The 15447-nt window shown below is 36.2% G+C and overlaps 1 protein-coding gene across 1 annotated transcript in view; it reads right to left on the bottom strand.

The window, feature by feature from the left end:
- The window catches only part of LOC147703290 (uncharacterized), a 177933-nt gene extending 164394 nt beyond the window's left edge, over positions 1–13539 (bottom strand). The window contains exons 1-2 of the mRNA XM_086929486.1: positions 13414–13539; positions 6731–6783 (exon numbers count right to left, since the gene is read on the bottom strand). Coding sequence (XP_086785612.1) covers positions 6731–6783; positions 13414–13462 — 102 coding nt within the window. The 5' untranslated portion in view covers positions 13463–13539. The remainder of the gene's footprint in view (positions 1–6730; positions 6784–13413) is intronic.
- Between the last annotated feature and the right edge of the window lie 1908 nt (positions 13540–15447).

The following is a 15447-nucleotide window of genomic DNA, read 5'->3' as shown; positions in this document are numbered from 1 at the left end:
TTTACCTTCATCTTCTCTTTTCTTTTACTCTATCATTCTCTTCATTATTTTATTCCTTTATATTCTTTCTTGGTTGCTCTCGTGAGCTTAATTTACTTATTCATATTTGCTTATTGACTTGAATTCCGAGTTACTACATGGAATGTTAAAGGTTTGAATAATCCAATTAAAAGGCATTGGGTATTGTCTCATCTTGCTAAGCTCAAGACTGATGTTGCCCTGATTCAAGAACCCCACCTTTCAGATAATGACGCCTCTAAGCTTAAAAGATGTTAGGTGAGTCATGTATGTAACTCCCCTGCTATGGGCAAGAAAAATGGTGTTGTGATTTTATGCCATCAAAAATTGAATGTTTCTCTTATTTCTCATGAATTTGATGATAATAGCAGCTGGGTGATTGTTAAATTACTTATAGATAAGATTCCTATTGTTATTTTCAATGTTTATGCCCCTACTGGTGTTGATAAATCTTTCTGGCCTTCCATCTCTGAACAACTGTATTCAGGTAATGATGATTATCTTATTCTTGGAGGTGATTGTAATCAAGTCCTTGATCCTATCCTTGATCGTAATTCTAAAGTTAAATTTTGTACATCCAAAATGCACACTCAATTTACTAATTCTATACATCATAAAGCTTTAGTCGATATTTGGAGACTATGTCATCCTGACCTTAGAGAATACAGTTTCTATTCCCCTTCCCATCATTCAAATCTCGCATAGATTACCTTTTCCTTAGTAAATCACTAGCTCAACACGACACTTCCTCTGACATTGGGTCCATTTTAATTTCAGACCATGCTCCTGTACATGTGGCTATCGATCTTATTCCCTTCTCTCCTCATCCGGGTCGATGGAGATTTAATAACTCCCTTCTCCTTGATTCCAATTTTTGTACTAAATTCACTGACTTTGCTACTGAATTTTTTCTGATTAATCATACCCCAGATTCTTCCTTTGTTATAGTGTGGGATTCTTTTAAGTCAGCTGCTCGAGGTTTTATTATTAATTTTGTATCACAGAGGAAAAAATCCTTGGAGGCTAAATCGACCCTACTCCTTAATAAAATAAAACTCCTTGAGAACACGTATTATCACTCCAACACTGAAGTTTCCCTCAAAGAACTTATTGTTGCCAAAATTACATTAAATAAATTAACTACAGACGCAGCCTCCAATTACTTGTTAAAATGTAGTTCCCCCTATTATGGAGGGCAGAATAAAATGGGGAAACAATGCCAATTATTTGAAGATACGGAAAGAGAGAACTAAAACTGATTCTGTTCAAAGTCCTACTGGTGATGCTTTATTCAAAGACAAAGACATTCTTCATGAGTTTGTCAATTTTTATCAAAACCTTTACACCCCTGAATCCATCCCAAATTTGACGGATCGCCTGTCCTATTTTCAATCTATTCCTTCCCCTCCTTCTACTCACGTTGATTTTACCTCCTTGGATTTGGACATCTCTCTCCATGAAATTTCTCACGCTGTCTCAGTTTTATGCCAGGGAAAAACGCCTGGCCCCGATGGATTTACCATTGAATTTTACAGTGACTTTGCTTCATTTCTTTTACCAAATTTACTTCTTTTGTTTCAATCTTTTCTAAAAAACCGGTTCCTCTCGAGGCTCATTTCAAGAAGCCATGATTTGTTTAATCCCTAAAGATGGCAAGGATCATACTCTTTTGTCATTCTATCCGAAGACGGTTGACGGCTTTACGGAATCCCGGTCACAAAGATTCTTTGCAACATCATGCAGATTCTCACCCTATAAATATGGCTACCTTTAATCCTTGGATACGCTTTTATCTATAATTAACGTTTATCTTCACGTCTTCTAAGATTCTCACCCCATAAAGATGGCTACTTCTAATCTTGGGATACGTTTTTATCCATAATCAACGTTTATCGTCACGTCTTCTAAGGTTGTCACTTCCATTGGTCTAACCAGCATTTCAGCCGTTGGGAATTTGCTCCTCTTAATACTACAGTATCTGTAATGACATCACGCATGAGTTATTATCATCTTATCCAAGATACCCTTCTCTGGTGATCCCTTAAAAACCCATTCGAAAAACAAGTGGCTAAAGAGGAAAATAAGTACATATTACAGAAACGCCATATTCACCTTTGTGAGATTTAAATGTTGTCTATAAAAGTATTATTGCAAATGACGGTCTCCTGATGAAGGCAGTAGCCGAAACGTGCGTAGTGTTCCAACCCACTGCTTTGCCTACTTCAAAAGTCCCCAATATTCATCTTGTCATTTGATAATAACCTGTGTCTTTTTTGTCTTTGTGTCTCTTTTCTTTTTGTAAATATTGCTCACCATATGTATATGAAATATCAGCAATATCTTGAATCAATTATAACTGTAAAAATATATTTGATATAGACCAAAAAAGATAAAAAATAGAAATAAAACTGACTATATTTTTATATAAATTACATATTTTGATATTTATTATTGTTATTTCACATTATGATGTACACTTTATTGTTCTGAATTTCTACCCCATAGGAGATGGCATACACTATATAACTTGTTTACTACAGCTTTCTTTCTCAAATGATTGTTACACCCAACTTGTAGTGAAAGCATCATTAGTAGCTGTCCCCTATTTTTTCCAAAAAGGCTCATACTCTTTGCAAAAACTACCAACCTATTTCTTTGGTTAACACAGACTATAAAATTTGTGTCAAGATTTTGGCTCTCAGAATGGATGCACTGTTACCTGACTTAATTGGCCCAGAACAATCAGGTTTTGTCATGGGTAGACTTTCTTCTGACAATTCTTGTGTCTTTTTTATTGTCCTAAGTAAAGCTTCTTTGCTTAATCATCCTTTGACCGCCATATCTCTTGCTGCAGAAAAATAATTCAATAGGATTAGTTGGGACTTTATGTTTCATCCTTTGCAATGGGCTGGTTTCCCACCTAAATTCATTACTCTTATTTCTTTGCTTTATTCTGGTTCCCGTGCCTCTATCTTTGCTAATGGTATGGTCTCAGATTACTTCTCCTTGCACAGAGGTGTTAAGCAAGGTTGCCCACTATCTCCTTTATTATTTGTTTTGGCCCTGGAACCTTTTTCGACCAAATTTCGACTGGATGATAATATTTCTGGGTTCCATTTTGGTTCTCAACAAGTTAAGCTTTCTGTTTATGCCGACGATATCCTTTTATATTGTTCTAACCCTCAATCTTCTCTTCCTTTCTTCCTTCAACAGGTCACTTCTTTTTCTCAGGTTTTTGGCTACTGACTTAGTGTAGATACATGTGAGATTCTCCCCTTAAACACCTTATGTCAAAAACATCTTTTTGAGCCTTCTGGCTTCTCTTGGCAACCCTCTAAGATTAAATATCTAGGAATTTGGTTTGCTCCTCTTTTGTCGGATACTTTGAAAATAATTTTTGATTCTATACTTAAAAAACTTGATTCAGCTATATCCCGCTGGAATCCTCTCTTCCTTTCCTGGTGGGGTCGCCTTGATTCTATCAAAATGATGTTGTCACCGATTGTACTATATACAATTTCTATGATACCTGCCCATTTTCCTGGTTATTACTTTAAGAGAATTGACGCTACTCTACAAAAATTTCTGTGGAAAGGCAAACGTTCTCGCATACCTCTGACATCTTTGAAGAAAGATAAACCCATGGCGGTCTTCGTTTTCCTGACTTTTCAACTTATCATTGCGCTTTCTCATTGAAACAAGCTGCCCGTTGGATTACCACTGACCTTTCATTCTACCCCCCTTTATGGCTAAAAATAGAATCTTCCTTTTTCTCTCCCTTTGACTTTCAGGAAATTCTTTCTTTTTCTACCAAATTGACCTCTCTTCGACACCCTGTTATCTCACATTCTCGTACTTTACTTTTACCTTTTTTATCCTCCTCTTATCGACCTCTTCATTCCATTGATCTCCAACCTATTTGGCATAACAAACATATTTAAATTCGTAATCGCACTATTTACTGGAAGTCCTGGCATTCCAAAGGTATAAGGTAGATTTCTCAACTTCTTTCTCACAATCAACCTCTTCCCTTCTCGGAACTTAGGTCTCAATTCTCCCTTCCCCTATCTTCTCGTACACAATACGACTTGCTTTGTCCTGTCCTAGTTCAATATATCCAATCTTTACCCTTGTCAACTGCTATTCCCGTCTCTTCTCAATCCATTTCTTCTGCGTTAGATCAATCTCCATCTGCTTCTTTTCTTTATAAGTCCCTTCAATCTCTCTTAGATAGGCCTAAAACTAAAACTGAATTAACCTGGGAAAAAGACTTATCTCAAGATTGGTCAATTCCTCTCTTGGACAAAATATGGTTTAAGATTCATAAGACCTCCAGAGCTGCCAACACCACTCAAACCCTTTTTTTTAATTTATAATCAGATTCTATTTAGTCCACTAATTTTGTCTACCTTCTCACCAGATACCCCTTCCACTTGTTGGTCTTGCGCACACCCTTCTGCAGATTTAAAGCACATGCTTTTTGAATGTCCCCCCATCTCCCAGTTCTGGAAACGCGTTTGGTCCCAAATTCAATTAATTTTCCATGTCCAAATTCCCTTCTCCATCAATCTTGCCTTTCTAGGTACTCTCTCCCCTATATGGCCTCAATCTTCACAAAACACTAAGCTCCTTGACCTCTTAATTGCTATTGCATTCCACCTCATTACCTCTAACTGGAAAGATGCGAAGAATGTCACCTTTCGCTCTTGGTGGAACGCGGTTTGTTTTCACCATCGACTAGACACAAATTATGTCACTCCCATCTCCTCAGAAATCAAAAGAGATCACCTGTGGCTACCTTTATCTAATTATCTAACACTAATTACTTCCCCGCCCACCTCATCCACATCCCACTTTGATGATGTAGGTAAGCCACCTTGAATTTCCTCCCATTGCCTTTTTTATCATTACCTTAATTAATTGACATTTTTTATCTTTTTGATATAAGGTTGATTCTTTTTCTCTTTTGCTTGGTTATGCTTAGGATGTTGCTTTCTCTTTGTAAAAATGTTTTGACTGATTTTCTTCTTTGTCTCTTTATACTTTATTAAGTTTGTTACTAATTATGTTTTTATCATCATTTTGTAAGATTGTAACATTTACCTGTTTTCTTCATTTATGTTCCTGTTTTTTGATCTCAATAAACTCAAACTTTAAAAAAAAAGGAGAGACACTGGAGGACAGAGAGGGAGCAAACAGTAGCAGAACATTTTCAATCACCTCAAAAAAGTAAACGACTACTGCCATACTTTAATGCTCTCTGGATGTTTTAGACTTAAGGGAAGTGAAACTGTGCTTGAAGGTAGATTTTGCTCTATGTGCATAATACAGTGCTGCAGGTACATCAGTAAACCCTACTGACCTTACCTATGAGTGCCTACCAAGATTATAAGGCCTCAAACAAGACATCTAACTTAGCAGCCTCATCATAAGAGGTGAACTCTGCCTATTAAGGTGAGTGGGTGAGACTTGAGTGGGGAGACATATCCACATTAAAAAGTCCAAAAAGTCCAAAAAAGACTCCATTGACATTGTTCTTTCTGTTCTTGATTAAAAGCTTACATCACACACACAGAAATGTTGCATTTCCCAATGCCCTCCTGGTAGCTTGCTGTACCTTATTGATTACCAACACTCAGGGCCACGGGAATTATGCAGCAGGGGAACACTAAATTATGCAGCAGGGTTCACTAAAATATGCATAAAGAAAAGGCAACTTGTGCAGCATATTGTGGCACATTTTTTGATATTATTATTTTGTAATTTTTTACACATGGTAATGACTTCTAGTGAAACATTTTGCTTCATCAGCGCCAGTTTATAAACCAAATACATAAATAAGCAAATTAAAGATGACCAGTTAATCTTTGTAACAGATGTTCCACTTTGCATGAACATCCGTTGCAACGTTTTTAGTAACTTTTAATCCGTTTGAGCTAGAAATATTTTTTGTTAAAATCTGCAGTTTATGCACTAGAAGATGGATTATGTGGCAACTGCTGGAAATCCATATTATTGCGAAAAACGTTGTGGCTGCACAAATGCATAATTCCAGTGACCCTGGCAATAATTTGCTGTTATTCATATAACTAGTTTGTTTTGCCATCTCCTGATGACACTTTTATTGCACGAAATTAAGTGTTAAAACCACATATTTTACATGCACCGGTGAATTGTGGAAAATATTCCACAGTTCGATTTGAAACATAAGTTTCATGATCATAATTCCAGCCCCATAACCGTTTGTAGAGCGTGCCCATTGTCACAATAACTAGCGTTATGATGCAATGAAAGATCACAATATATATCCGATTTAACTAAATTATGCAGCAGAAAAGTAATATGCTGCCTTTTGCAGCACATTGTATTGCAATATTGTCTTGATCTAAAGAAATAGAAACGCGTTTAGTTGAAAAGTAAAAAAAAATGCAACATATAGCTGTTTAACTAACTAATTCAACCAAACTGTTTCTGCTGTAGGTCAGTCCTATTCGGGCTTGTGTTTATTTCTTGAATGCAATAACATGCATACATTTGTACATCTATTCATACTTGCAAACTGTAGTGTGGCACTCAAAATCAGTTACAAACGCTAAAATATTGGAACAAGGTTTGTACATAAATATCAATAGCATACACATACTTTTCAGTTATTATTTCAAAAGTGGAATCATATATGTACGAGAGCATCTAAAAGAAGCGATGTATTTACCAGAGCCTTTGCGAAGCATGTTGCAACGTCGGGCGTATACGGGGTAAAAGTAGCTAAAATACAGACAAAAATAAAATAATTAGAGACTATGGGTAAAGGAATCCAAACGTTTTAAATTACATGCGGCCATTTAGTAACTTCGTAGTTGCCTTTCTCTCTTCCTATTTGTAGTAAAACACAATTTTCCATGGTGAAAGCTAATACATCTGTAATTCCATTTACGTTGCTTCAACTGCGTCACTTAGGAGTTGCATTGGAGCCTGCCCTCCCCTTCTTTCTCTCTTTCTCCAAGCGCTATGGTTCCATTAGATGAGTAAATTCCAAAGAGAAACATTTTGGTTTGATTTCTAAATACCAGAGTACCCCGTGGATTATGACCAGTGAGAGCAGAAATTTCTTAAGTAGCCCTGGGCTTCAAAGTAAAAGAGTACTTTCTATAGCAATGTCCTCAACCTTGTATTCATCAAAATGTATTTGCAATGTATAGGACATCTCCTGTTGAGCAAATAATGCTCAACAGTGAAATATTTCTTTTGTGATATTCATCAGTCTGTTGACTGTTAATTTAGCCTGATACCAACCAACATACGCCTCTTTTTATGTTGATCTTAGGCAGCGCTTGCGCTTTCACTTCGAGACATGCTTTATCAGTCTGTGGGGTTACAGAGAGCCCACTGCTTTAAATTTGTTCGTTTCAGTGTCCTTTAAAAATCCTTGCTTCCAAGTGGGTATTTTCCCTATTCATCCCTCCTTTTTCATTGTTTATTCCCTCCCATGGGGCAAGCCTCTTTTTCTTGAAGCATTCCACTTGTCACATAATAGTTACTTACCCAGGGACTATTTTGTTAAACCTGAAAGAGCATTTCACACTGTGTCCCTATTTTGACTAGCTCTTGTGTTTGTTTCTTAAACCATCCCCTCCAACCAGTCCCTGACAATCTCCCTCCCTTTGCAAAGGCTCTGGTTCCCTCCCTATTCTTTCTATCAAGTTTTTGTAGAACTCAGCGGAGGAGAAGTATTGAAGGAGAGGGCAGAACTCACTACCATAATATAAAGTGAAGAAAAACTCATTATTGGGAAAGAATAGAAATTCTTCCCATCTATTTGTATATGGGTATTTGGGTAATCTGTCACAGGAAGCAGAAACATCAATATTATAAGGAAAGGGGAGAGGAAAACGGATAAGGTGGTAATGCTTACATTTCTTCACTTCTAAAAGGTATCCAGAAGAATTGGAAAACCTTTTGAACATTTCCCTTTACGCAAAGATATTTCTCATTATCCATTATACATAGTATGCAAGAGCTTTGAATTATGCATGAGAAAATGTTGTGCAGGTGTGCAAGAGCACTTTTTGTCTATCCACTTAATTTAAAGCTTTCGGTTTGGAAAAACCTATTGCTTTAAACGCCCAACAATTTAAGGGGTATTCTTTCACATCGTCATCCTGATTACCCATGGTGGCTCGTGGAGTGAGTGCTGCGGGCGGTGAGGCGGGGCGGGGAGGAGCAGGGTGGGAGGTGGTAAACTACGCAATGAAATTTGTTTTATTTATTTATTTGTTTACTTACCTCTATTTGGCCGTATGCTGTAGTTTACTACCCCCCACCCTGCTCCTCCCCTGCCCCACACCACAATCCGCATCACTCCCTCTACAAGCCGCTACTGCTGATTACGTATTTACTCCTGCTCTATATGTTTCCAACTTCAGAAGATGCTGAGAAAAACATTTGTTTGATACCAATAAGCAATTATGTTTATGGTTGCTCACTAATATTCAGGAAATATCTAGTTCCGTCGCTTGGGAAGGTATTCAGTCAGAATATTGAGTTTGAAATGTCGACTTACACAAATTTCGAGTTAGAAATATCGTGACACAGATATATCGACAGCAAGAATATCGTCGTCCAGAATATCGAATTTAAGGCAGGAAATATTGCTTTTAAAAAAACTTGAAGTCATTAATATCATTTTAAAAATATAGTTGTTTAAAATATCGATTTTTTGATTAGTGGTATGTATTTTAGTTTATAATTTAAATTTTTGTGATGTATGCTTTTTTGTGTAAATATTGTTTATGTGTTTTAATATATGTGTTACATTTTTAGTAGCTATCAATTTTATTTTAATTAAATTTTGCCTTTTTTAGTTCAGTAGTGTACTGTGGTTTATGGGGAAATAGGGTGGGAAGTAATTTAATTATAATAAATTAATTATTATTTTTTATTTATTCATCTTTATTTAATTGAGATTTTATAGTTTTAACTGTAGGAAGTACTTTATTTGTAATTAATTATTAATTAGTTGTTAATTAATACTAATTAATTAATTGATTGATAATTAATTATGGTAATATTGTAATTATTTTTAGGTGCAGGTTGTGGGGCTCATAGGTTTGAAGGGTGGGAAGTAATTTATTTTTGATTAATTAATAAATTAGTTGGTAATTTAACTTGATTGAAAATTAATAATAGAAATTGTGTAATTAATTTTAGGCACTGGTTGTGGGGTTTATAGGGGTAAAGTGTGGGAAGTAATTTATGTTTAATTAATTAATAAATAGTTGTTGATTTATATTAGTTAATTGATTGTAAATTAATTATGGAAATCGTGTAATTAATTTTAGATGCAGGTTATAGGGTTAATACGGGTAAACGTGGGAAGTAATTTTAGTTTAATTAATAATTAGTTCTCAATTAATATTGATTAATTAATTGAATATGAAATATGGAAATTGTGTAATTAATTTTAGGCGTGGGTTGTAGGTTTTATAGGGGTAAAAGGTGAGATGTAATAGATATTCTATTAATTAATAATTAGCTGATCATTTATCTTAATTATTTAATTGATAATTAATTGGGGTACTTATTTATATTTTTTGTGTGTGGGTTTTACTTTTACTTTTATAGGGGTAAGCATGGGTAGTAAATTAATTTTACTTACTTTATAATTAGTTGTTAAATACTATTTGTTTTCTAAATTAAAATAGATTTTAATTGTGTAATTAATTATCTTACAGGTTAATGTTAGCTATGGTTTGTGGGGATTATAGGGTTAAAGTGTGGGAAGTTTATTCATTTTTAAGAGTTGTAATTTGTTTTTTAATTAGTAATATTTCTTTAATTGGTAAATATTTATGTTAATTATGTAAGTACATTTATTTAAGGTTTAGATGTGGGTTGTGAATTGTGTGGTATTATAGGGTAGGAAATAATAAAGTGAATATATGTAATAATAAATGTTTTTGATTCTGAATAATTTCTAATTAAACATTTATTTGTTTGAAATTATTTTATTTTTTTATTTAATGTAATATTAGGAGGTACTTTTCATATGTGCTTAACATAATAATAGTTTTTTTTAATTTGTGGTATTAAATGTATTTGTAATTAATTTTTTTAACATATTTACTCTTTTTTATTTATTTTATTTTTAAATATTTTGTTGCTGTTATTATTTTGGTTTGTTCTTAATTTTCAACCGACTGGAGCGAGAATATTAATTGCTACCCTTCCGCAATCCAACACTTTCCCTACTGTTAAAATTATTGGAGTGGAAATAGTACTTTATCCCTCCACAATCCAACACTTTCCCTACTGTTGCACTCATTGCCATGGGAATAGTAATTTTTACCCCTCCGCTATCTAACACTTGCCCTACTGTTGCACTGACTGGAGTGGCAAATTTCAGTTTAAAGATTTTTAAATAGTTTAATGTATTCATTTTTGATAGAATAGATTTTTTTAATAGACTTGATGTTATTGATAGAAATATATTTGTAAACTTTTATATACATTTAAAATTATAAAACAAATTACAATTATTAGTTTATAAATTGTTTTAAAGTAAATGCACATATATATATATATATATATATATATATATATATATATATATATATATATATATATATATATATATATATATATATATATATATATATATATATATATATATATATATATATATATATATATATTACTGCTCACTGTTCAAAGAACACACCACACTCACGGGGATTGCGTTACAGATGCTTTATTCTGCAGCAGCACACTGATTCGCTCAAGGGAGCCTCTGATGTTTCCAGAGGCCAAAGTTCATCCCTTTTTAAATCCGACGCGTTTCGAAGGTCCTGCCTTCTTCCTCAGGGAAAGATGAACTGTTAGTGGCTGATGCAAGTCTCTTTTCTTAAGTAGATGACACGCCCGATATTGGGCAGGGCGAATGCCGCAATGTCTTGTGGTACTTGTATGCCATCCCATTAAACAGCATATTGCGTCCCTCGTCCTTGAGCCACTGCTGCGGTCATAGAGCGCCTGTTGTGCACCCCCTCGCCAACCATGCAGCATCCCGGTATTTGAAGTAAGGAACGGTCTATACCGTGTTCTCAACAACCTGCATGATTGCCCATTCGTGGTTCCTTTCCCGGGTTGTTTTTAATTTTCAACCGACTGGAGCGAGAATATTAATTGCTACCCTTCCGCAATCCAACACTTTCCCTACTGTTAAAATTATTGGAGTGGAAATAGTACTTTATCCCTCCACAATCCAACACTTTCCCTACTGTTGCACTCATTGCCATGGGAATAGTAATTTTTGCCCCTCCACTATCTAACACTTGCCCTACTGTTGCACTGACTGGAGTGGTAAATTTCTGTTTAAAGATTTTTAAATAGTTTAATGTATTCATTTTTGATAGAATAGATTTTTTTAATAGATCTGATGTTATTGATAGAAATATATTTGTAAACTTTTATATACATTTAAAATTATAAAACAAATTAAAATTATTAGTTTATAAATTGTTTTAAAGTAAATGTACATATATATATATATATATATATATATATATATATATATATATATATATATATATATATATATATATATATATATATATATATATATATATATATATTGATAATTATGTAATTATGGATGTGTGGTTTATTATTTTAATTAAGTTTATGTGATATATTTGTTAAAATGTATATTAAATCTACTTTATTTTTTATTAATTTTATTATTTACAATATAATATTAATTTTTTATTATATATACATGTGTATATATATATATGTATATGTATATGTATATGCATATGTATATGTATATATATATATATAAAAGTAGATATTTTGTGCAACTATATTTTTAACATCTATATTTTCCCCCCAATATTTATGTACTTACCTGTTTAAGTATAGGGAGTCGTTTTTTGCATCCTATATTTTTTCATCAATATTTTTTTATATCTATATTTTTTACATCATATTAAAACCATTATTCTATTTCAGGAGGGGGACAACGCCTCAAATGACTATGGGGGTCATAATGATTGCGGTCAGACTTTTGTCCGACTGCCATCATTGCAGGGATTGGGACCACCCGCCATGCATGCAGCGGTCCTGCTCTCTAAATTGGGATGCGACCGCCACCATGGCGGTCACAATTTGCATTTTAATATTGCAGCTGGTGCTGCTGACTGCAGCACCCGCCGCAATGTTAAAAATGTATGTTGTGCATTTCACTGCACTATGCGGCAGGCACTACACGGTCCCCACCTCTTAGTGCAGTGAAATGTAAGGTGGTACCATGGGTACACACTAGTGCACAAGCATGTCCCCCTAACACAAGGGGGGCACGCAACAGGCCCCCGAAACCAATCCTCACCAGCCTTTCAATGGCAGTTTAACTGCTACGGAAATGCTGGCTGCGGCCTTCATCCTAATCTGGCTGATGCTGCCTGATATACATCTCCACCATTTTACTGATGCTGACTGCTCCGCCAGGCAGTTGGATTGAATGCCTGTGGTGGATCGGTGGTGGGCGGTCTTTGCTCCCACCACGGTATCAGACAGATTCCCCCCACCGTCGTAATGTGGCGGAGGAAATTGCTTTCCGATGGTGTTGCATGTGGAGCTCTGGTGAACTTCAGAAGGTCCAAGCATTTGCCAATCGAGGGCACATTAAACACAAATGTTCCCTGCCCCTTAGAAGAGCCCTACTCTGCAAAGGAGTCTCAGAGCGATATACATTTGTAGGTCTGACATGTGCAATGGTGAGATAAATTCTTCAATTTATTAATGAAAACATGTCCCTGTGCAAAGTGATCTCACCCATATTATTAGGCAACAATTGAGTAAATTCCACTCATCGAGCAGAAAAATAGAATCTTCGAGGATAGGGTCTCCCTAGAAGACTTTAAATCATTGACACATTAAAGAGTTTTGTAGGTATTCTCAAACTTCCGTCTCACCCCGTCAATCTTGAACATAAGGAGAGATTTAGACATGTCAAGAGTAAGAATCAAACATTTTCCCGAATGTGAAGGACCACTTCTGAAATTCCTAAGGGTGTGAGAGCGGTTTACTTCATGGCAAAAATAGTCTTTGAGTAGGAAAAAAAAAACTAAAAACTGTCATTACTCAAAGACACTGGCATTTCACAATGCACAGCTGTGCAAAGAGTCCAATTGGACATTAGAGAAATGCAACCGCCAAAGAGAAAAAAAGTGCACGAAACCTTCCAGTAATTTGGCGTGAAAAGGTCAGATTGCGCTCGAAAGAGTCTGTATTTCAGAAAGTTGTAAATCTGCCTCAGTGCAGAGTTGTAAATCTGGAAGTGCAGATCTGCATCGTGCTCTGTGAATCAGGATTTATGAGGATAGAGAGGATGCTTACCATGGATGCTGCTCACACCCACCAACAGAAAAACGAGAGCGATCTTCATGGTGAGAGATGGCTGGGGATCGAGATGCGATGTGAGTACACAAGGTTCAATCTCGGGGTGTCTCTGTCAGCCCAGAGCTCCTACCTTTATACTGGAAGCAACCAGTCAGTCTCCTCCCAACAGATCTGATGTCAGGTCACGTGACAATTGGACCAGTTTGATTCTTGGCTGTGGGATCAATCAATGTTGACTCAACTGGTGCCAGTTTCTCTCCACCTTCATTCTGCTGTTCCATCCAAAGAGAAGAGTTATTAACTGTAATTTAAATTTCTCTGTTTGTTCTAAATGAGAGGACAGATAAGCATCTGTGGGCATTTCTATTTTTTAATGAACTAGTTGTTTGCCTTACTTCAATGTTTTCATTTTCTATGTTGAGGGGCTCAGTGCAAGTGTAAGTTAATGACAAGCACGGTCCAGCCACGGAAATAAAAGTGTAGCACATATATACAGACAGTGGAAATGTAAAAGAAAGTCAAAATTCGCTGTCGAAGCATATCTAAAAAGAAATGTTTAAGATGGAAGCCGCAAACTTGTCTTTCTTAACTTACTGTCTAATTTCCTGTCGTTTGTTGAGTTTGGCTCGGTAGCTCCTCTTATAGTCTCCATGGGGCTGGCAACTCCAGTTACTGTTCCCAACTGAATTAAGAGGTCACTCGTAATAAGTGCGGCTTTTCATCACCCATGGTCATAATTTAAAGCCATTTCAATAGTAGATGTGTGTACGAATGTTTAATCTATAAGAAACATTGTGACCGGCCCAGAGTTCTGTGTGCAGGTTCTAGAGTGATTGAAGCATCGATCCTGCCCAGTGTGTCCACACCTAAATCTAAGTGTTACTGGTTATTTTACCCCAAGTGCAGCAGACCCGCCTCCTCGTGTAGCAGGGCCCCAACCAGGATGGCTTCAGAACGCACTCCTCTCTCCCAGCCAGGTCTACCTCACTTTATGCTTGAAACAACCACAAGGGTTCAACTGAGATTCTCATGAATGAACACGGTATTCAATATATCGAGTACACATATGCTGAGGCAACATCCTGATAATAAAGGGAAAGTGTCTGTGACTAGCACGTAATTATACACACCTCTATCATGTAATTGTCTCCATTGCAGGCCTCGAGTTGCCAGCCCCTATGCCACATGCCACTCTCCCCGCTGCTGTGCCATTGTCTGTGCTGTCCTAGGTACTGTCCTTTCGCAGCAGACAGGCTACAGAGACTAGTAAGTCAACATCCATGACAATATGCAGCATGTCTTTTGTCATTACACCTACCACAACTTCATGCCACATAGATGTCTGCCTCAAACTGGCTTTATTTGACCTGTACAGTCACCCAGGGCACGACTTTGTAGATGTTCAGTCCTTTAACCACTGCAAAACAATGACAACTACCCACACCTATTAACTATTCCCGTCTCTCCACTACTGTAGTGACTAAATATTCTCTGCTAAACACATTAGGGATTAACATTTGACCCACATCATGGGCTACCCATCAAGCTAAGGTTTGACTCTTTGCCCTCCGACACTCTGGTAAACCTGTGGCTGTCACCCAACCACTACTATGTACATCAGTTTGCATATCATTGACCCTCTTTGTGATCTCAGACAAATGTCATTCCAATTATTGAGTTTTGAAAGTGTAAGGGATATGCTACATCTGTTTCAATTTTACCAACATAAGTTGTCACATCTATCATGGCTGTATTCTCATATAAGTTTGATATCTCTTTCTTGTTTTTTTTTGCCATTGCCAACAGCTGACATCACAGTGTCCATCCAGACATCAAGGACCCGTGGCACTATCAAGAGAGGACTGTAACACACACCGAGGAGTAGCGAAAAGTGATACAAAGGTGGCACATGCTCTGTGGAAAATACTGCACTCACTCAAAAAATTGTGACAAGCTTCATCATTGGGCCAGTCTTCGGTGGCGCACAAACTGTCCCTTGACGTTTTCACGTTTCAACAAAGATGGTTCATT

This window comes from Lissotriton vulgaris, chromosome 7 (assembly GCF_964263255.1).
Source record: "Lissotriton vulgaris chromosome 7, aLisVul1.2, whole genome shotgun sequence".
NCBI lineage: Eukaryota > Metazoa > Chordata > Amphibia > Caudata > Salamandridae > Lissotriton > Lissotriton vulgaris.
The sequence above is the reverse complement of the archived record's forward strand: the minus strand, read 5'-3'. Positions and strand labels throughout refer to the sequence as shown.